Raw genomic sequence first — 21,032 nt, forward strand, 5'->3', positions numbered from 1 at the left:
ACTACTTTATCATCCAAAAGGACAATGCCCCAGCACATCGGGCAACGGACACCGTAGAACTGCTACATCAGGAGACTCCAGACTAGAGAATGACATGGGGACCATTTACTGCGGTAAACTGTGAGCCACTGCAGTAAATTTGCAGTAATGGGGACATTTGCAACTGGTTTACTGAAGGAATGGGGACAAGACCTTTCACCACCCCGCGGGAATGGGGACAAGATCTTTCACCGCCCCATGGAAGCGGTGAAAATCTTGCTCCTGTGGTAAAAAAAAAAAAAAAAATTGCACCTATTTTACCTTCAGGAGCCAGCCATGCCACAATGATGACAGAAGGAACCCAAAACCAAAGCCTCAAACCAATGTGATTTGAAGAATAAAATTACTAGACAACAAAAGGTAAAAAAAAAAAATAAATTCATTTTAAATTTTGTGATTAGAATATTTCAGATTTGAAATATGTATCCTGCTAGAGCTGGTATTAGACATAATTGGGGACCGCAAAGCCCAAGTTGTGCTTCTTTAGCTTCCAGCAAGCTTAGGGCTCTCTCTCTGACCAGGGAGCAGTTGCCCTAGTTGCTCTCCCCTAACACTATTCCTGTCATGTGTGACTGTGGTATTCTGTTAGCTTGATTTTTCTATGTAGCATTCTGTAGTAATTTGGTTTGTTCAGTTTTCACAATAGTGGAGGGGATATTTGTGAAAGGGAGGGGAGACAGGGGTTTTGTTGATCCATGCTTGGTATTATTTGTGTTTATAAAATGACAATTGTACAGAATAGGTGTCTTTTTATACTTTAATAAAATAAGTTCAGTATAAAATCATAACTATTTGAGGCTTGTACGGATGGGATCTGACAGTTTGCAGGGCGGGGACGGGAACTAAGCAAGCGTGGACGGGGCAGGGATGGGGACGAGCTCACGGGGATGGGGCGGGAACGGTGATAATTTTTTTTCCCTGTGTCATTCTCTACTCCAGAATTCATTGGTCCAGACCTTTGACCTGTGAATTCACTAGACCTAAATCCAGTTGACTAACGGATACAGGAACGCATCTACCAGACAGCAATATCTGACGCCAAAGACCTTAAACAGCGCTTCATCTTCGTTTGGACTGAGTTGAAGCAGAGCACTGTTGAAACATTATTTTTTGACTTTACGTTTTTCTGCAAGATACGACATTAAAAAAAACTTTTTGATGTGTTTTTATTCAGTTCACACAATTCATTTTTACAAGGTAATGTTTTGGTGCTATGGAAAACATTTACATTTTATATTATCTTCATTCAGGACATGACACACTAAATTTCATAAGAATCGGCCAAGTTCTGTGGAAGATACGGCAAAAAACATTTTGGTGTGGTTTTTTTTCAGTTTGCAGTGTAGAATAGTGCACAGGAAGATGCACGCACAAAATCTGGTTACTGCAATTGACTGCAATAATTGATTGTTGACATCAATCTATTGCTAGTTAATACATTGTTAGCCAATTAATTTGCATGTGAATCTTCAAGCTAATTTGGGTGTCAAACATAGACTTCAGGAGACAGTAATGAGACTGCCTGTACTGGCAATGCTCCAGAACGGTTAACATCTCTTATGTGTTCCTGTTAAGTTTGGTATTTCAAGGAGTAGTCAGTTTTAAACTCAAATTTTCAACTGTTACTAGAGTAATTAGGAAAAGCAATTCGGAATGATCTTTTCCTTATCCGACTGTTCAGGTCTAGAATAGTCTTTCTCTGCAAATAAGATGCTTAGAATCATAGAAACATAGAAAGTGACGGCAGAAAAAGGCCGAGGCCCATCGAGTCTGCCCACACCACTGACCCACCCCCCTATTTAATCGCTCTCTGATGACCTTTCCCTCGTAGAGATCCGACATGAGCATCCCATCTGTTCTTAAAATCTGGCACGCTGCTGGCCTCAATCACCTGCACTGAGAGCTTATTCCAGCTGTCAACCACTCTTTCGGTGAAGAAGTATTTCCTGGTGTCGCCATGAAACTTCCCGCCCTTTTATTTTCAGCGGGTGTCCTCTTGTGGCGGAGGGTCCTTTAAGAAGGAAAATATCATCTTCTACCTCGATACGACCAGTGACATACTTAAACGTCTCAATCATGTCTCCTCTCTCCCTACGTTCTTCGAGAGAGTATAGCTGCAATTCATTCAGCCTTTCTTCGTATGATAGATCTTTAAGCCCCGAGACCATCCTGGTGGCCATTCGCTGTACCGACTCGACTCTCAGCACATCTTTACAGTAATGTGGCCTCCAGAATTGTATGCAGTACTCCAGATGAGGCCTCACCATGGTTCTGTACAAGGGCATTAGGACGTTGGGCTTCCGACTAACAAAGCTTCTCCGGATACAACCCAGCATTTGCCTAGCCTAGCGGAGCAGCCTGTAAAGAGGATCACCGGTACTTTAGTGATCCTTGCAGGTTGCCATAGACCTCAGGAGCTGTCTTCCCTCTGCTGCGATCCTGCCTCTTGATGTCAGAGGAGGGGCGGGACTGTGGCAGAGGGACAACAGCTCCTGAGGCCTATAGCAACCTGCAAGTATCGCTAAGATATTGGCGATCCTCTCTACAGGCTGCTCTGATGCTGGCATTAGGTAAATGGATATGCGGGAGATCAGGGAGGAACACGCAGGCCTTCTGGAAGGGGGGGACAGGCCTTCGGGGAGAGATGCAGTCCTTCAGGGGGTGCAGTCCCTCGGGGGGGGGGGACAAGCCTTCAGGGGTGGGGTGCAGGCCTTAAGGGGTGGTGGGACAGGCAGACCTTCGGGGGGGACAGGCAGACCTTCAGGGCTGGGGTACAGGCAGACCTTCAGGGCTGGGGTACAGGCAGACCTTCAGGGCTGGGGTACAGGCCTTCGGGGGAGGGGGCCCTGCTGTAGAAGTACATGGAGGGAGGGAAGGGGGTTCAAAGACGTGCATATGCTGGACTTTGGGGGAAGAAATAATGGGTCTAAAAGCAGAGGAGAGGGAGAGAGATGTGGACAATGAGATTTAGGGAGGGAAGGAACATAAAGAGAGAGAAGTTGGACACAAGGGATGTGTGGAGGGGGGGATACAGATACTGGATAGGAGTGTAGTTGGGAAGAGAAAGGGAGAGATGGTGGGGAGAATCTCGGAGAGAGCGAGACCAGAAGGCCTTGAAAATGCACAAATGTTAAGGCCCAGTCCAGCCCGGCCCAGCCAAGAGGGAGGATCTTCGATGCTCAGTCCAGCCCAGCCCAGAGGGAGGATCTTCGGGCACCGGCACCGGCATGTCCTGTGCGTTGGTGTTGGTGCCAAATCAGGGTAAGGGATGTTATTTGAGTGCTCGGTAGGGGATGCTGGATTGCAGGTGCTCGTAAATCGAGTCAAGCTCGGTTTCCGAGACGCTGATTTTGTGAATGTTTCGTTCGTCTTGCAAAACACTCGCAAACAGGTGCACTCGTAAACTGAGGTTTGACTGTATATAACTCTGGGAAACTATACAACATGCCAATCCATTCATAAACTTTTAAAATTATCCCACTGGGATACTCCCTCCGACACCCAAGTGTTCCCCATTTTATGTTTGAATTTAGTTTAAATAACCAAAATGAAAAAAAGAGAAGTGAATAAACCCATTCCTTAATGATACCTATCTCCTCGCTATGTAGAAATCGCTTCAATTTAAGGCACCCTAGTAAAAGCATACAATAAAACTGAATAAGGGACTTGAATCAAGGATGCTCAGATTTATTCCAAAATTTAGATGAAAAAAAAATTAATCCAAACTAGCCTCTAGCTTCTGCTTACTTACCAGTAAACCTTCAGAGCAGACCAAATTAATTTTCGTTGTGTATGATACTTTCTCTTCATCTGCATTAATGCACTCAGAACCATTTGTGTATTCCAAGAGTAGTGTGCCCTTTTCTTCAAACACTGGACCCTTGCTTGCAATCCCTAGATTACTGATGGAAACCACTTCATGTACCACATCCTAGAATTAAACAAAGTTTTAATTAGATAAAAAGCAATTTCTTTGCCCATCCTCAAGTATATTTCAAAATCAGTTTCTCTCTACCTCCGAACACAAAACAGTAATGAATTTTAATTTATTAAAATCAGTAAAGTTTTCTCCTGCTAACTAACTTTCTGAACAGAAAACCAGACAAACTTCCAACACCCATAATCTAAAATGATATGAATTTTTATTTTAAATCACAAAGCTTGAGTTACAGCTTTGAGTGTCACTCAGCTTGCTTCAATTATAAAAAAAAAAATGCTAGAATAAACAAAACAACAACAAACAAATCTTACTTTAAAAAAGAAATACATCTCACTCTGTTCCGGCCCTTTTGATTAACCTGGACACCCATAAAACTTTTGATTGTGTGGCTTGGGATTATCTATTTGCTATCTTGGGTTGGTATGGTCTGGGGGAGACCCTTTCTAGACATGGTGTGGATACTCTACACCAATCTAAATGCGGCGGTGTTGGTGAATGGAACATTGTCTCAGAGATTTCAGGTGGAGAGGGGTATCCCGTCAGGGGTTTCTCCTTTCGCCTTTATTGTTCATATTGTCATTGGAACCTTTGTTGCAGCGGATAAGGGAGGATGGCTCCATTCTGGGTTTCCTGGTGGGTCGGGAATAGGTCCGTCGTTTGGCATTTGCAGATGATGTTTTATTCCTGCTGACTCAACCTCAACGGTCCATTCAGAGGGTTCTGCAATTGGTGAATATCCATATTGGGGAGGGGGGCGGGTTTTAAATTAAATTTAGAAAAATCTGAGGCCTTGCCTATTTGTGGGTAAGATTATGAGGATTGGTTTTCCCCATTTCATCTGAGGAAAGTGGTGCACAGACTTAAGTATTTGGGGGTTTATATTACTAGTGACCTGAGGAAATCTTATGCAGAAAATTTCACTGTTTTATTGGGAAAGTCACAGGACTTATTGGCACTTTGGACCAAATTTCCTTTGACTTTAAGGAGTAGAATTGCATTGTTTAAAATGGTTTTGTTTCCTAAATGGATTTATGTAATGCAAACTTTTCCTATGTATGTGACCAATAGGGATTTTGGTCTATCAGAAAGTCTTGCAAAGATTTCTTAGGAACAATAAGAAACCCCGAATGACTCTTGCACAGCTCTCCTTGCCAGTGGGGTGAGGTGACCTGGCTTTGCGAAGATATAACATAGCTTGTCTCCTTCGACACTTGGTTGATTGGATAAAGAATAACTCAGTATTACATGCCAGTGACTTTGGAACAACAGCTGATGGCACCAAAGCACTTGTTATACTATCTTCATGCAAAAAGACCTCATCGGATCTTCCCTACTCGCTCCCAACCTCTGTTAAAATCTATGAGTCAGTGTTGGCAATGGTTGTGCAAATGCATGCATTTGCCTTTTACATCCACTATTTTACATCCACTACCCCTATGGAGGAATCGAGATTTGGACCTGGACACATCCAAGTTATATTTGCTCCACTGGGCTGACCAGGGAAACTCTAATCAAACACCAATTAGATAAGATCCTGGATGAGGAGAATCTACGGGATCCCCGACAACATGGATTTACTAAGGGGAGATCCTGCCAATCCAACCTGATCAGCTTCTTTGACTAGGTAACGGGGAAGCTGGATATTGGGGAGTCCCTGGACATCGTGTACCTGGACTTTAGCAAAGCATTCGATAGCGTACCACACCGCAGGTTACTGAGCAAGATGAGTTCTATAGGATTAGGTAACACATTGACGAAATGGGTTGGGAGCTGGCTTGGAGGTAGGCTCCAAAGGGTGGTGGTGAACGGCACCCCCTCCGAAATGCCGGAGGTGATTAGTGGAGTACCACAGGGCTCAGTCTTGGGCCCAATCCTATTCAACATCTTTATAAGAGACTTGGCAGAAGGGCTTCGAGGTAAAATAACATTATTCGCCGATGACGCCAAACTGAGTAATGTAGTGGGCAAATGCACAACAGACGAAGATTCAGTGCCCGACAACATGATGCACGACCTACTCCTACTGGAGCGATGGTCTAGGACATGGCAACTCAACTTCAATGCCAAAAAATGCAAAGTTATGCACCTGGGCAGCCAGAATCCATGCAAGTCTTATACCCTTAATGGCGAGATCCTAGCAAAAACGGTAGCAGAACGAGACTTGGGAGTAATCGTCAGTGAGGACATGAAGTCTGCCAATCAAGTGGAGCAGGCTTCGTCCAAGGCAAGACAAATCATGGGCTGCATACGAAGGGGTTTCGTCAGCCGTAAGGCGGAAGTCATTATGCCATTGTATAGATCCATGGTGAGGCCCCACCTGGAATACTGTGTGCAATTCTGGAGGCCGCATTATCGCAAGGATGTGCTGAGACTGGAGTCAGTGCAAAGAATGGCCACCCGGATGGTCTCGGGACTCAAAGATCTACCATACGAAAAACGGCTTGACAAATTACAGCTATACTCGCTCGAGGAGCGCAGAGAGAGGGGGGACATGATCGAGACGTTCAAGTATCTTACGGGCCGCATCGAGGCGGAGGAAGATATCTTCTTTTTCAAGGGTCCCACGACAACAAGAGGGCATCCGTTGAAAATCAGGGGCGGGAAACTACGAGGTGACACCAGGAAATTCTTTTTCACTGAAAGAGTGGTTGATCGCTGGAATAGTCTTCCACTACAGGTGATTGAGGCCAGCAGCGTGCCTGATTTTAAGGCCAAATGGGATCGGCACATGGGATCTATTCACAGGGCAAAGGTAGGGGAGGGACATTAAGGTGGGCAGACTAGATGGGCCGTGGGCCCTTATCTGCCGTCTATTTCTATGTTTCTATGTTTCTATATGTTATGTGCAAGATATGGTGAATGAGCATGGACTTCCTCTTTCTTTTCAAGATCTTCAAGCTCGAGGTGCTTTGCTGGCCAGAAATTAGTTGTCTTATGGCCAAGTTTCTCATTATCTTCACTCCCTGGACTCCAACACCTTAAATGAAGGCATGGCAGATATGGTCTGGGAAATTTTGACACTATCTAGACAACCCAGGACCAGCCTTTCCTTTCACTAAGTTAGTCCCGGGGCACACTAAAACGGCCCAAACTATGATGTTGTGGCGGTTGTGTGGAACCAAGATCTTGCCACTTCAGAACAGATAACTGGTGATGGTTTACATCTTCTAATGAAACATCTCCTGCGATTGTCTCGTTCAATTGTTTGGCAGGAATTTTGTTTTTATTACGGCTCTACATTTCCCCTTATAAGGCATACCTGGCAGGATTTGCTTCTCACGCATGTTGCCCAAAGTGCCAGCCTACACCAGCTAGTTTGTTCCATATGTTCTGGTCCTTTGTCTGTCTCTATCTGCAGAGGATATTATGGCGCAGACTTCCTCTGTAGGTGGATGTTATGCTTTTTTCAAAATTTTCTTGTTTGGGACTCTCTAGGGGTCATTCTCAACTGTTACAAAAAACTTCCCTGTTGGCTAGGAAATGTATTCTTTTATTGTAGAGACAGGCAAGTACCTACTGTTACCATGTGGAGAAATTAGGTGTTTATTTTGTTAAAATATGACTATTTGGATGTTAAACATGGTGGTCCTGGGTGTTGGAGTTGATTTTGGGCTATTTGAGCACCTGTTTGGGACAATTTATCCTATAGAGCCTGAAGTGCTGTCCTGAACTTTTGACACTGAAGTGCTGGGGGTGGTGGGTAGGTTGGGAGAGGGTGGGGGGGTAGTTGTGGTCTGTTTTTGAGTCTTTATGGTCTGCGCGAAGAACGCTGCGATAGACTTTCTTATCACTTGTTTTCTACTTGGGCTATGTTTCTAAATGTTGTGGTTTTGACAAACACAGAAGGAAATACTTACATCATCTTTTTCAAATGTCATCTGACAGACAGATGCATAATGGTCACAACCAGGAACTAGGTTCAAAGGTCGGCACACATTTATATAATACTTCTTCCATTGGCCTGTAGAGGTGTCCATTGCATACCAGTTTTCTGCATTATTATCCTCAGACATTGATAACCTGCATTTTTAAAAGGAATCATACTTTGTGACTAAACTAACCTGAAATATGGTTTATTTGTATTTGATAAAATTTCCTACTTTGCAAAGCAAATCAAGACTATGTACATTTAATAAAAGTATATATATAGCAAGGAACATCACCAAAATATAGAAGAGTCACTCACATATAAGCAAAGCATTTAACTTAACATACTATCATGACAATGGCTGCAGACTCTGTTTGGTAACTAAAATTGTCAGAACTGAGCAGGACCCCAGCCCCACAAATCTTAAAAGAAGAGAGCAAAAGGATGAGTTTTTAGCCTAGTTTTTACAGTTTAAGTAAGGATTCTGACCTTTTCAGCGCTCAACTTTTTTTCGTGTTTGATTGACTTAGCCTTGTATTAACAAATGACTTGTTCACCTGTGTTATTACAACACTACAGTGTCCCCTGATGCAGGCGTTTTGATTTGCCGAAACACAGTACTGTGTCAGGTCCACAGTTGATGTTTGTCCCTTTGTTTTGGAATAAACAAGTCTGTTTTTACATTCTTGATTTTTGGTGGAGTGTTCATTGTCCGTTCCCATCTCTTTTTGTGTGAATACATGGAAAGAACATAACTCAGGAACAGTAGTAAATCTTTGTTGCTGGAGTAGTCATAACCTTTGCCTCTGATCCCAAAGCATTTTAGTTTCTGATACTATGTGGGGATAATAAGTTTGTTGGGCCATGGTCTCAGTAGCCATCCAATTCCACTGTCAATGACAAGTTCCATCAATCACTTTACAGACACAATAGTGTGTGTTATCTACACCCCATATAACACTCACCACTGTCCTTCTCCATAATTCTCCACTTGAAGCAATAGAACAAACAAGTTGGTTAACTTTATCCTTCTTACCTTGACAAGTCGTACTGTTCATTGGTGTTAGGATCTGTCACAACACACTCAAGTGGACTCTCTGAGCAGGCATATTTAGTGTGCCACTTAAAATTGTATGCAAATTTATCTTCCAACTAAATTTTCAGAATCAAAACAGAAAAAAAGCAAAGTTAAAGGCAGAATACAAGGTACTTTGTATTCTAAATTAGGCACACAGAGACAGTCTAGTATGATACAAAGATAAATATGGGGATGCAGTGAGCAAGTAAACATTATTTTAATAGTGCAATTTTAGAGTAAAATTTCAAACAAACGAGTTAAATTGTTAACTCAAATATTTTCTTCAGAGCTCTGAAATTTAAGTGGTCTGATTTCCCACAATTTTAACATATCCCAACATTTCCACCTGGTCACCTGCTCTTACTCCCTCAGCCAACTGCAAAGCAGTCTGTCCCCTCCTGCAGCCAATCAGCTATCTCTCCCTCACCAGCCTGTACTAGTGCTACCAGATTAATGATTCAAATTAATTCACCAATTCAGTTAGGCTGAATAGATTCAAATTGAATTTGTTTAGAAAAAAAAAAAATTGGATTCACCAAGTCAGGCTTGCTCTTGGGCTTTCCCTCTGCTGGAGTCTTTTCTTTTGATTTAACGTCCTATTTCATGAAACAGGAAGTTACATCAGAAGGAATGACTCCGGTAGAGGGAAAGCCCAACAGCAGACCTGTGAGTATTAGCAGTGGGGGCTGAGAAGATAGTGAGGTGGGGTGCTGTGCTGTGCTGCATTGCTTCCACGCTGGAAGGCGGGGGAACTGCTACGCCACTACCGCTATTGAACGCCCGAAGGAGGGGTTGCTTTTTCTTGCACTTCTGCTGCTACCATTTGATCTGGCAGGGGAGAGGAAGAGCTGGAAGTTGGAGCGAAGGGAGAGAGAATGCTGGGGGGGGGGGGGAGGGGTGGTGATTTGACTGTCTGAGGCTGGTGGGAAGAGAAGAGAGAGAGGGTGTTGGCCACGTGATGTGAGGTAGAATTTTTTTTTTTTGATTAGTGTTTTTTTTAACTTATAGATTGTTGTATGTTACAATATTACATTACATTAGTGACTTTTATTCCGCCATTACCTTGCGAGTCAAGGCGGATTACATAAGAGGTTATCTGGACATTTCCAGAAGAGCTACATAGTTGAGCGGTCTCTTCCTGAACTTGCCAACGCCTGCAGCAGAATCAAGTCAACAAGGATAGAATAGAAAAATGAAGGCAGATAAAGTCCACGTGGCCAATCTAGTCTGCCTATCCCTACCATCCATCATCTCTTCATCTATATTTCATCTCTTCATCTATATTTCTGTCTTACCAGTATTCAGCCATTGTTTTCTGCTGATTAGGTGGAGAAGGGAGGGGTTCTGTTTTACTTCTAAGGTTAATTGCATTATCTTTGGGACATTGCTGAAACAAGGCTGCCCTGTGAACTTCTAAAAGCTAAGTTACCATTTCATATTCTGCTCTTTTCACTGGTTTTCAGCATTATATCTGCTTAATTTCTCTTCTCCTCCCTGTTTCTTACTAAAAAAAAAATATAAAAAAGCACAAAAAAATCCTTCTCTTTCCTCTGTTAAATCTTATTTCTTCTTCCTGCAGTTTTGTTTAAAATACTGTGTTTTAGGTGGTATAGAGCCTATATTTCTGCCTTACTAGTAGTCTTACTTATAGTCCCACCAACCCCAGGGACCACTATTCATATATAGAGACCCATATAATCAGGACTTCACAACCAATCAAGATGACCTTTATTCTATGCAATCACTGTGGTGCTTTAATTCCAAGACATACTATTTGGAGGCTTAAGGCTTGCCCCATCTGTCTTCAACTTGCCAGTATTAAGGAGGAGCTCTGCAAACTTAAACAGGAATTGAATACAATTAAAGCAGCTTCCATCACTCCACAAAATCATACCAACTTACCACCTCTACCTCAAAGAATAAAACAGCCCAGGAATAAATGGGTCACAGTAGGCTCAGGAAGACTGCGACATGTAACACAGAAACATCCACCTTCACTAATATTACCTCTACAGAATTCCTTCGCTCCACTAGTGCACTGCGATACTCAGGAAAACAGAAGGGAGGTGGGACTGGAACCAATGAAGGAAACTCAAGAGAACAAGAGCACCCTAAGTACAAATAAAAAAGCCAAAAACAGAAAACTATTACTGTTGGGGGATTCCATCATCAGAGGCATTAACCTTGGAACACAGGGCGAGGAGTCCAAAATAGAGAAATGTCTTCCAGGATCCTCAGCTACCAGGAGTTCCAGGCAAATACTGACTATAGTTAAGGAAGAAACTAAGGATTTTAATACTGATGTTGTTATCCATCTGGGAACAAATGACCTGGGCAACAACTCCACACTTGCAGCACAGAAAGCTTTTCGGGAGCTTGGTGAGGGCGTGAAACCTTTTGTAAAGACTTTAGCTTTTTCTGAAATACTGCCTGCATATGGAAAAGGAGAGCAAAGAGTGAAAAACACAGAGGACTTTAATAGATGGCTCAGAGCCTGGTGTCATCAAGAAGGCTTCAGGTACATAGGAGGATGGGGAAATACATGGAAGGACAAGAAGCTATATTGCACTGATGGGCTACATATTACTACAGCAGGAAAAAGAAACCTTGCAGAGAAATTTAGACAATATTTTTCCAGGCATTTAAACTAGAAGGTGGGGGTGGTGTATGTACGAAGGACAATTATAAAGACCACCCCCGGCAAAAGAAAAGATGTGATAGTAGTAAAGGCTGCAACATAAGCAATATCAGCAACTCATTTCTTAGTATTGCAACGGAAAGTGAAACGACACAAAAAATCCATACGAAGAAGGAGATTATCGCTGAAAAATAGCTGGAAAGCGATGACCACAAATGCTCGCAGTCTAAGCAACAAAGTTCATGATCTGCAAGCCCTGATATTAGAGGCAGATCTAGATATTGTTGCTATCACAGAGACATGGTTCAGTGAATCACATGGATGGGATGCAAACATACCGGGATATAATCTTTTTAGGAAGGACAGAGATGGTCATAAAGGTGGAGGAGTAGCTCTCTATGTAAAGATCAATATCCAAGCGACCGAAATGCAAGGGACCTGGGGAGAGGAAGAAGCGATATGGATTGCTCTGAAAAGAGAAGATGGAACTTCTATCTACGTGGGTGTAGTCTACAGACCTCCGACTCAATCGCAGCAAATTGATAAGGATCTGATTGTGGATATCCAAAAGTTTGGAAGGAAAGAGGAGGTTCTGCTGTTGGGAGATTTCAACCTGCCGGATGCGGACTGGAATGTTCCGTCTGCGGAATCGGAAAGAAGTAGGGAGATTGTGGATGCCTTTCAAGAGGCTCTGCTCAGACAAATGGTGACGGAACCCACAAGGGAAAAAGCAATATTGGATCTGGTCCTCACAAATGGAGAGAGTATCTCTAATGTTCGAGTGGGTGCTCACCTGGGGAGTAGCGATCACCAAACGGTTTGGTTTGATATAACGGCTAAAGTGGAGAGCGGCCGCACGATACTTAAAGTCCTAGATTTCAAACGTACGGACTTTAATGCAATGGGAAAGTACCTGAAGAAAGAGCTGTTAGGATGGGAGGACATAAGAGAAGTGGAAAGACAGTGGTCTAAGCTGAAAGGAGCGATAAAAATGGCTACGGACTTTATGTGAAGAAAATCAATAAAAACAAAAGAAAAAGGAAGCCGATATGGTTCTCCAACCTAGTGGCTGAGAAAATAAAGGCGAAAGAGTTGGCGTTCATGAAATATAAAAAAACCCAAGAAGAGGAGAGCAGAAAGGACTACAGGGTGAAACTGAAAGAAGCCAAGAGAGAGATACGTTTGGCGAAGGCACAGGCGGAAGAACAAATGGCTAAAAATGTAAAACAGGGAGATAAAAATTTTTTCAGATATATTAGTGAAAGGAGGAAGATAAAAAATGGAATTGCTAGGCTAAAAGATGCTGGGAACAAATATGTGGAGAGTGATGAGGAGAAAGCAAATGTGCTAAACAAATACTTCTGTTCTGTGTTCACAGAAGAAAATCCTGGAGAAGGACCGAGATTGTCCGGCAAAGTTACACGAGAAAATGGAGTAGATTCTGCGCCGTTCACGGAGGAGGGTGTTTATGAGCAACTTGAAAAACTGAAGGTGGACAAAGCGATGGGACCAGACGGGATCCATCCCAGGATACTAAGGGAACTCAGAGAGGTTCTGGCGAGTCCTATTAAAGACTTGTTCAACAAATCTCTGGAGACGGGAGTGATTCCTGGGGATTGGAGGAGAGCGGATGTGGTCCCTATTCATAAAAGTGGTCACAGGGATGAAGCAGGAAACTACAGGCCGGTGAGCCTCACTTCAGTTGTTGGAAAAATAATGGAAGTGTTGCTGAAAGAAAGGATAGTGTATTTCCTTGAATCTAATGGGTTACAGGATCCGAGGCAACATGGCTTTACAAAAGGTAAATCGTGCCAAACGAACCTGATTGAATTTTTTGATTGGGTGACCAGAGAGCTGGATCGAGGACATATGCTAGATGTAATTTATTTGGATTTCAGCAAAGCCTTTGATACAGTTCCTCATAGGAGGCTGTTGAACAAACTTGAAGGGCTAAAGTTAGGACCCAAAGTGGTGAACTGGGTCAGAAACTGGCTGTCGAACAGACGCCAGAGGGTGGTGGTTAATGGAAGTCGCTCGAAGGAAGGAAAGGTGACTAGTGGAGTCCCTCAGGGTTCGGTGCTGGGGCCAATCCTGTTCAATATGTATGTAAGTGACATTGCTGAAGGGTTAGAAGGAAAAGTGTGCCTTTTTGCAGATGATACCAAGATTTGTAACAGAGTAGACACCGAAGAGGGAGTGGAAAATATGAAAAAGGATCTGCAAAAGTTAGAGGAATGGTCTAATGCCTGGCAACTAAAATTCAATGCAAAGAAATGCAGAGTAATGCATTTGGGGATTAATAATAGGAAGGAACCGTATATGCTGGGAGGAGAGAAGCTGATATGCACGGACGGGGAGAGGGACCTCGGGGTGATAGTGTCCGAAGATCTAAAGGCGAAAAAAACAGTGTGACAAGGCAGTGGCTGCTGCCAGAAGGATTCTGGGCTGTATAAAGAGAGGCGTAGTCAGTAGAAGAAAGAAGGTGTTGATGCCCCTGTACAGGTCATTGGTGAGGCCCCACTTGGAGTATTGTGTTCAGTTTTGGAGACCGTATCTGGCGAAAGACGTAAGAAGACTTGAGGCGGTCCAGAGGAGGGCGACGAAAATGATAGGAGGCTTGCACCAGAAGACATATGAGGAGAGACTGGAAGCCCTGAATATGTATACCCTAGAGGAAAGGAGAGACAGGGGAGATATGATTCAGACGTTCAAATACTTAAAGGGTATTAACGTAGAACAAAATCTTTTCCAGAGAAAGGAAAATGGTAAAACCAGAGGACATAATTTGAGGTTGAGGGGTGGTAGATTCAGGGGCAATGTTAGGAAATTCTACTTTACGGAGAGGGTGGTGGATGCCTGGAATGCGCTCCCGGGAGAGGTGGTGGAGAGTAAAACTGTGACTGAGTTCAAAGAAGCGTGGGATGAACACAGAAGATTTAGAATCAGAAAATAATATTAAAGATTGAACTAGGCCAGTTACTGGGCAGACTTGTACGGTCTGTGTCTGTGTATGGCCGTTTGGAGGAGGATGGGCAGGGGAGGGCTTCAATGGCTGGGAGGGTGTAGATGGGCTGGAGTAAGTTTTAACAGAGATTTCGGCAGTTGGAACCCAAGCACAGTACCGGGTAAAGCTTTGGATTCTCGCCCAGAAATAGCTAATAAGAAAAAAAAAAAAAAAAAAAAAATTTTTAAATTGAATCAGGTTGGGCAGACTGGATGGACCATTCGGGTCTTTATCTGCCGTCATCTACTATGTTACTATGTTACTATCTCCCTTAGAGATCCAAGCTTTCTTTAATTCAGATACATTTTTTTGTCTTCACCATCCTCTACTGGGAAGAATGCAAAGCCTCTTTTTTTTCTGCGTCTCTCTATAAACTTAAGACTAAATGGAGAACAGTCTCCAAACCCAAGCTCAATGTGAACTACAAATTCAGGTACAGTAGGTTATTACTCTACCAAAGTTTACTAACACAAGTTCATGCTAGATGTGTGCTTAGGGGATAATTTTATAAAAGCATTTTTCTGCAAAGGACAGTATACATCTGTAAACTATACATATTTTTAAACATGCAACTTTTATAAGCTTCAATCACAAAAATGTATGCGCAAGGCATAAGGAATGTTAACAGGTGCGGGATTTGAACCCTGGTTCTCAGGCTGCCACTCTAACTGCTACTTTATTAAATGGTAAGACCAATTCAGGCTTTAATCCGTGCTCTCTGGGCTTTTAAATATGAATGTGTATGTTCTCTATTGTTTTTAGCCACCTAGAATGGTATATTATGCAGTATAGAAATTTTAAAATAAATAACATATGCATATCTTTGTGCTTCCTGTTTGGTCTGTACTTTTGACTCCCTTTCCATTTTGTTTGAAGGCTCCTTATGCTTCCTATCTTATGAGAACTGACATTTAATTTCCTTGCATTATTTTCATTGTATATAAACCCATTTCTCTGGCAAGTTCTTGTTGCTGTAAAAAAATTTTTAAAAATATTTTCATTTCTCACTAGCAACACCTTCCCCTTCATTGCTGCCTTGTGTCTTTAATAAGATATCTAGACAACTCTTCTGCTTGAGCCAGAGATCAAAGTAGCACACAAGTAGGCCTGAAAAACTTCACCAGTGCAGGTGTATTTCCCGACGTTCTTACCTGATATTCAGGTTGACCTATTCCTGCATTTCTATCACACAGGAAAGTGATGAGCGATGATCGCAGAGTATGCTGATCATCATTATATGCTGTACCATTTTTGTAGTTTAATTGAATCAATCCATCATAGTAAGTCAGTCTGCTACTTGGTATACCTAGATTCCAGTGTTTCTTCCTGCTAAAATAAGTACAGACCAAATTTGTTGATCATTCACTAGCTATACTGGATATGCAAAAATAACTATTTGTGTTTATACACTCCCCCTCTCCATATTTGTGGCAAAGCCGGCCTGCGAATAAGAAAAATTTGCAAATAACTTTAGGGCCAATTCTAACCCACTCTACCTCCTGGACGTCTCCACAACTTACTTTTTAAAGTCTGGTGGTTTAGCGGTGAAGTGTGGTAGGAGCGATCTTCCTACGCTCCTGCTCTGTGCAAAACCGTGAACAAAAATGGCTGCCATGAGTTCCTGTGAGACCACAGGAATTCATGGCAGCCATTTTTATTTGTGGCTCTCAATGGAGCAACAATGGAAAATCGCTCCTGTTCACTTCACCACTAGACCACCAAACTTTAAGAAGTAAGTTGTGGAGAAGTCCAGGAGGCGGTTGGGTCAGCGAGATGAAAACCACAAATAATCAGTCGCGACTGCTGTACCCTTGAATATGAAGGGACACTTGTAATTCAGTTTTACCAGGGTCAATAAGACTGTCTTTCCAATTGCCACTGGATAGTGCTATAAGCTTTCTCTATACAAATGACAACACAGCAAAATGTAACCCTCCATTTAATTAACAGAATGGAAGAGGGCACCAGAGGTTGGCCAGATTGCAAGTTGGTGGATTGTTGGCCGAACAGCTGATTTTGAAGAGTCCTTCCTAATCTCCACACTATGGGTGAAATAATCAGGGTGTGCCTTATCTCACTACTAAAATATTGGTGTGTGCCATGAAACCTAGCCTGCAGAAATATAACTAAGGGCATGTCCAAAGGTGCAGAAATGACTTTCCTGTAGCCCTCATTCAGAGCTCACTGAATTTAGAAGGGAGGTGAAAAACAGCTTGTTACTTCTGAAGAGTAAGGTATTATGGGTGTGGCTATTTGTGTTACAAATATTATGGGGAAGGGGAAGAACAAAAACTGGGGGACCACATGTTTCACCTCTCCAGGAATCTATGAACATAACATAAGAACATAAGAATTGCCATCTCCAGATCAGACCCTAGGTCCATCAAGTCCGGCGATCTGCACACACAGAGGCCCCGCCAGATGTACCCTAGCATAGTTTTAGTCCCCATATCACTCTAAGCTTCTCATAAGGAGATGTGCATCTAGCTTATCCTTAAATCCTAGAACGGTGGATTCTGCAATTACCTCTTCTGGGAGAGCATTCCAGGTGTCCACCACTCGTTGCTTGAAGCAGAACTTCCTGATATTTGTCCTGGACTTGTCCCCCCTTAGCTTCAATCCATGTCCTCTTGTCCATGTCAATTTGGACATTGTAAATAATATTTTTTCCTGCTCTATTTTGTTGATTCCTTTCAGTATTTTGAAAGTCTCGATCATATCCCCTCGCAGTCTCCTTTTCTCAAGGGAGAACAATCCCAGTCTCTTAAGTCGTTCCTCGTATGGGTTCTTTTGTTGTGGTGGGTCCTTCAGTTATCCAGTCTACCGAGACAGTAATGTTACAGAGCCCTCTCCTCCCCCCAGCCTTTCTTCTGTAATATTGGAAGGAATGGGAGAGTACTAAGCAAAGTGACAAAGTAATCAACTGACCCTAGTGGGGTTATTGCTCCTATAGCACACAAAAAGAAATCCAACCAAATCTGCAGAAAAAACCACCAAAACAGGAAAACCAAACAAAAACTGCAGACAGTGTACAAGATGCAGGCAAAATTTATTGTACCAAGGTTAAAATGCAGTGATATTAAACCTTTTTACCAACCAAGGGACCCAACACGAGAAGGACCACTTCCACACACAGTGGTTCTGCTTGTTGCTGCTGTTGTCGCTCTCCCGTCTGTTTGTGTGCATTGTTACCTTCATTTTTTGCGGTATACTTTATACCTTATGGACCCCTGATGAAGGCGTGTTGTCCGAAACACGGACCATGTTGGGTCCCTTGGTTGGTAAAAAGGTTTAATATCACTGCATTTTAACCTTGGTACAACAAGTTTTGCCTGCATCTTGTACACTGTCTGCAGTTTTTGTTTGGTTTTCCTGTTATTGCTCCTATAGCCATAGATGCCAAAGAAGGTAATCCAGTATCTCTGTGTCCCATCTTCCCATGGGCACTTGGAACCATCAGCTGGGAGTCCTGATAATTGTCCCTCCTAAGAAAAAGGACCAATTTAAAAATTTTGGACGAGTTACTTGCATGGAAGCTGCTTTTATCAGGATGCTGATTTTCCAGAGAAACTTCCCAGGAGTTAGTAGAATTTGAGAAGAATATTGATCAATTTGGGAGGAATTTGGAAGAGCAGGCTAAGACAACACAGGTATTGGAGGTATCTAATAATGCACTAATGAAGGGTGGCATGTTACCCTCTTAAGTTAGAAAGGACTGATAATGGTCAATGGGCCAATAATTTGCATTTAAATTTTCCCTATTGTTCCATGGTATCTGCAGAGATGTTGAGTAAGTATTAGACATTTTGCATTTGAATCCCAAGACTCTCCCTCAGGTAAACAGGGCTTTCTGTATACTTGGTTCTATAAAATTAATTTTTATGGACCTCTTCTCCAATCCAGAGATGAGGGTGCCCACAGACATTTTGGAAACCTCTTACCAAAAGGCAACAAATCAAAGTACTATGGGTGCTACTATTTCTATGTGCATCTTGAAAGACATGCAGCTGTAGCCCTGGTTCCCCCTCTCCTCCTGCTTTCATATCACTAAAATTGTAGTTCTCCCCTTTTCCCTCACTTTTGTGTTTGATGAAATCACTTATCCCCTCTCCATTTTCCTGATAAGCTTTTTAGCTTGTAAGCCATTCAAAGTTTTAACCAATTTGCAAGATACCAAACTTTTAATAAACTTGAAACTTGATTTAGTGCTAAAATTATTTTTTAGAGAGTGAATAAAAAAAACTAAAAACACTGAATATGTATTTCATGATATCTCACCTCTGAAGCAGGTGGTGAGGAGGACGGTCTAAGTGATACACCTTAGGGCAATGGGGTTGGGATTGTTATCTTTGCTTAAATCTCCAAGGAGATGTTAAGTTCATTTTCAGGGAACAGAGTATGCATTTATTGAACCCTTTCACCTACAATTGATCTAGCAGCAAAAAAACATCAAGGTTGATATTCTATTGATGAGCAATTGGTAGGGAGAAAATAGTTGGTCTGTATAAGGTTTTAGATCACAATCTTCATAGCTATGATCTGCAATGTTTTTTCTTATAACGGTCCTTTTTTTTTTTTTTTTTTGGGTAAAGGCCTTAACCTCCCACTTTGCTTTAAGAGGCCCTTTTACCAATTATGGGCTAGATTCACTAAGCAAACTGATCGTGTACTGATTGGTTTGCGACCCCGATTTTCCTCCAACCCAATTCACTAACCTCTCCTCCGATCCGATTCCAATCCGTGCATGCAAATGAAGGGAAACGGCATGCAAAGTAGGAAGGATGCGATTCACTAAACATTTTTCAGGCACACCAATTGGCTGGCTGATCCAAAAACAAATGACTGGTGAGGACCAGTCGCTTGTGCAAAAACCCTGCTCAGACCGCCCTACTCTCTGCCCCGATCTAGGCACCTAACAATTAAAAGGTATAATCAGCACTGATAATTAACAATTATCACCTTATAATTAACATAAATTCCACTTAACTGGATGGTAGGTGCCTACTAGAAAGTAGGCGTGGTTAGTGGGCATGTTTATCATGTAGGTGCCTGTTTTGAACTTAGGCACACTGATTTAGGCCAAGAAAACCCTGGCATTAATAGGGTGTGCCTAAGATTAGGATGCCTATCGATGCCTAAACCCAATTTAGGCGCCATTCTATAAAGTGCGCCTAACTTAAGCACCATACTACTTGATGCCTATGTTTTAGGTGTCATTTGAAGAATCAGGGCCTTAATGTGCAAATTGTCATGTATTAACTGCTACTGAACAAACTTGGCTTTTGCATTATTTTTACAAATAGAACATGCTCATTCAGGCGTTAAGGACATTTTGTGTTGGGAGCTCTAACCTTGCAGGGCATGGGAAGAGAATGCAGGTAACATACAGCACATTGGTCTCACTGCAGCTTCTTCAGAAGAGTGTTTCCAAGGAGAGGCAGTGGGGAAGAAGCAAATAGAAGATCCCTCCCCAATAGAGGAGGAAAGTATCTGGGGCTAGTCGACTGGGAACTTAAAGCCTCAATATGGAAATTAAATCAGTTGAAAATAGTTACATAAAATAAAAGATAACAAGTATCATTATCTAGGCTTTACTATGTCCTGGGATGCAAACATCATTTCCAAACCAACCCACATGTTATGGTCTGGTCTTCCACTCAATGATGGGCAATGGAAAAAAGTAGTGTATATAAATGGCATCATATCTGCTGACTTGTCACTGAGAGAGCATGTGATATAAAAAAATTATCTTAGAGACAAACAAACAGTCTGCAGGCTATGTCATCGTGGCACTCAAGGATCTTCACTGTGCTGAAGATGTAAGGTAACAGAGGACTCATTTTCAAAGGAATGTGGGGTATCCCAAAGATATTGAAAGGAGATTGTGAACCAAACAGAAAAATATACAGGATATAAGTCTTTCCTCGATCTGGCTCTTTGTCTTTTAACTCAATTCATGTCAGAGGTGGGGGGGGAGAGAGAACTGCTTGCCCTGGGATCAGTACGTAGCATGGAACGTTGCTACTATTTGGGTTTCTGCCAGGTCCATGTGACCTGGATTGGTCATTATGGAAACAGGCTACTGAACTAGAAGTACTTTTGGTCTGACCCAGTATGGCTAATCTTATGTTCCTATGAGTGGTAACTAACATATCACATCAATCAAGCTTGCAAATCTACAGATGCTGACTGTCAAACTAGTGATTGCAGGGAGTGTAAGGATGAGCACGTCTTGAAAACTGAAATTTAACTCAAAGAATTAATAAGTTCTATATGTGATACACACATAGCGTTCTGAGTTCTCAGATACAATTACTCCATGTGGCCCCTGTTACACCTGTAACATGGAGGATTTGCATACATCACCATTTCTTATTTTCTTAACCAATTATAAAATTTACTGACTTGATACATAAGCAATTCCTAGTTGATTAATGGAGCTGCAATCATATTATAACTAATAAC

General features: G+C 42.3%; 1 protein-coding gene across 1 annotated transcript in view; it reads right to left on the bottom strand.

The window, feature by feature from the left end:
- Positions 1-21,032, bottom strand: part of IGF2R (insulin like growth factor 2 receptor) — a 358,657-nt gene that overhangs the window by 211,945 nt on the left and 125,680 nt on the right. Inside the window, exons 16-19 of the mRNA XM_033935794.1 lie at positions 15,719-15,896; positions 8,884-8,999; positions 7,837-7,999; positions 3,791-3,970 (exon numbers count right to left, since the gene is read on the bottom strand). Coding sequence (XP_033791685.1) covers positions 3,791-3,970; positions 7,837-7,999; positions 8,884-8,999; positions 15,719-15,896 — 637 coding nt within the window. The remainder of the gene's footprint in view (positions 1-3,790; positions 3,971-7,836; positions 8,000-8,883; positions 9,000-15,718; positions 15,897-21,032) is intronic.

Source organism: Geotrypetes seraphini, chromosome 3 (genome assembly GCF_902459505.1).
Source record: "Geotrypetes seraphini chromosome 3, aGeoSer1.1, whole genome shotgun sequence".
Lineage (NCBI taxonomy): Eukaryota > Metazoa > Chordata > Amphibia > Gymnophiona > Dermophiidae > Geotrypetes > Geotrypetes seraphini.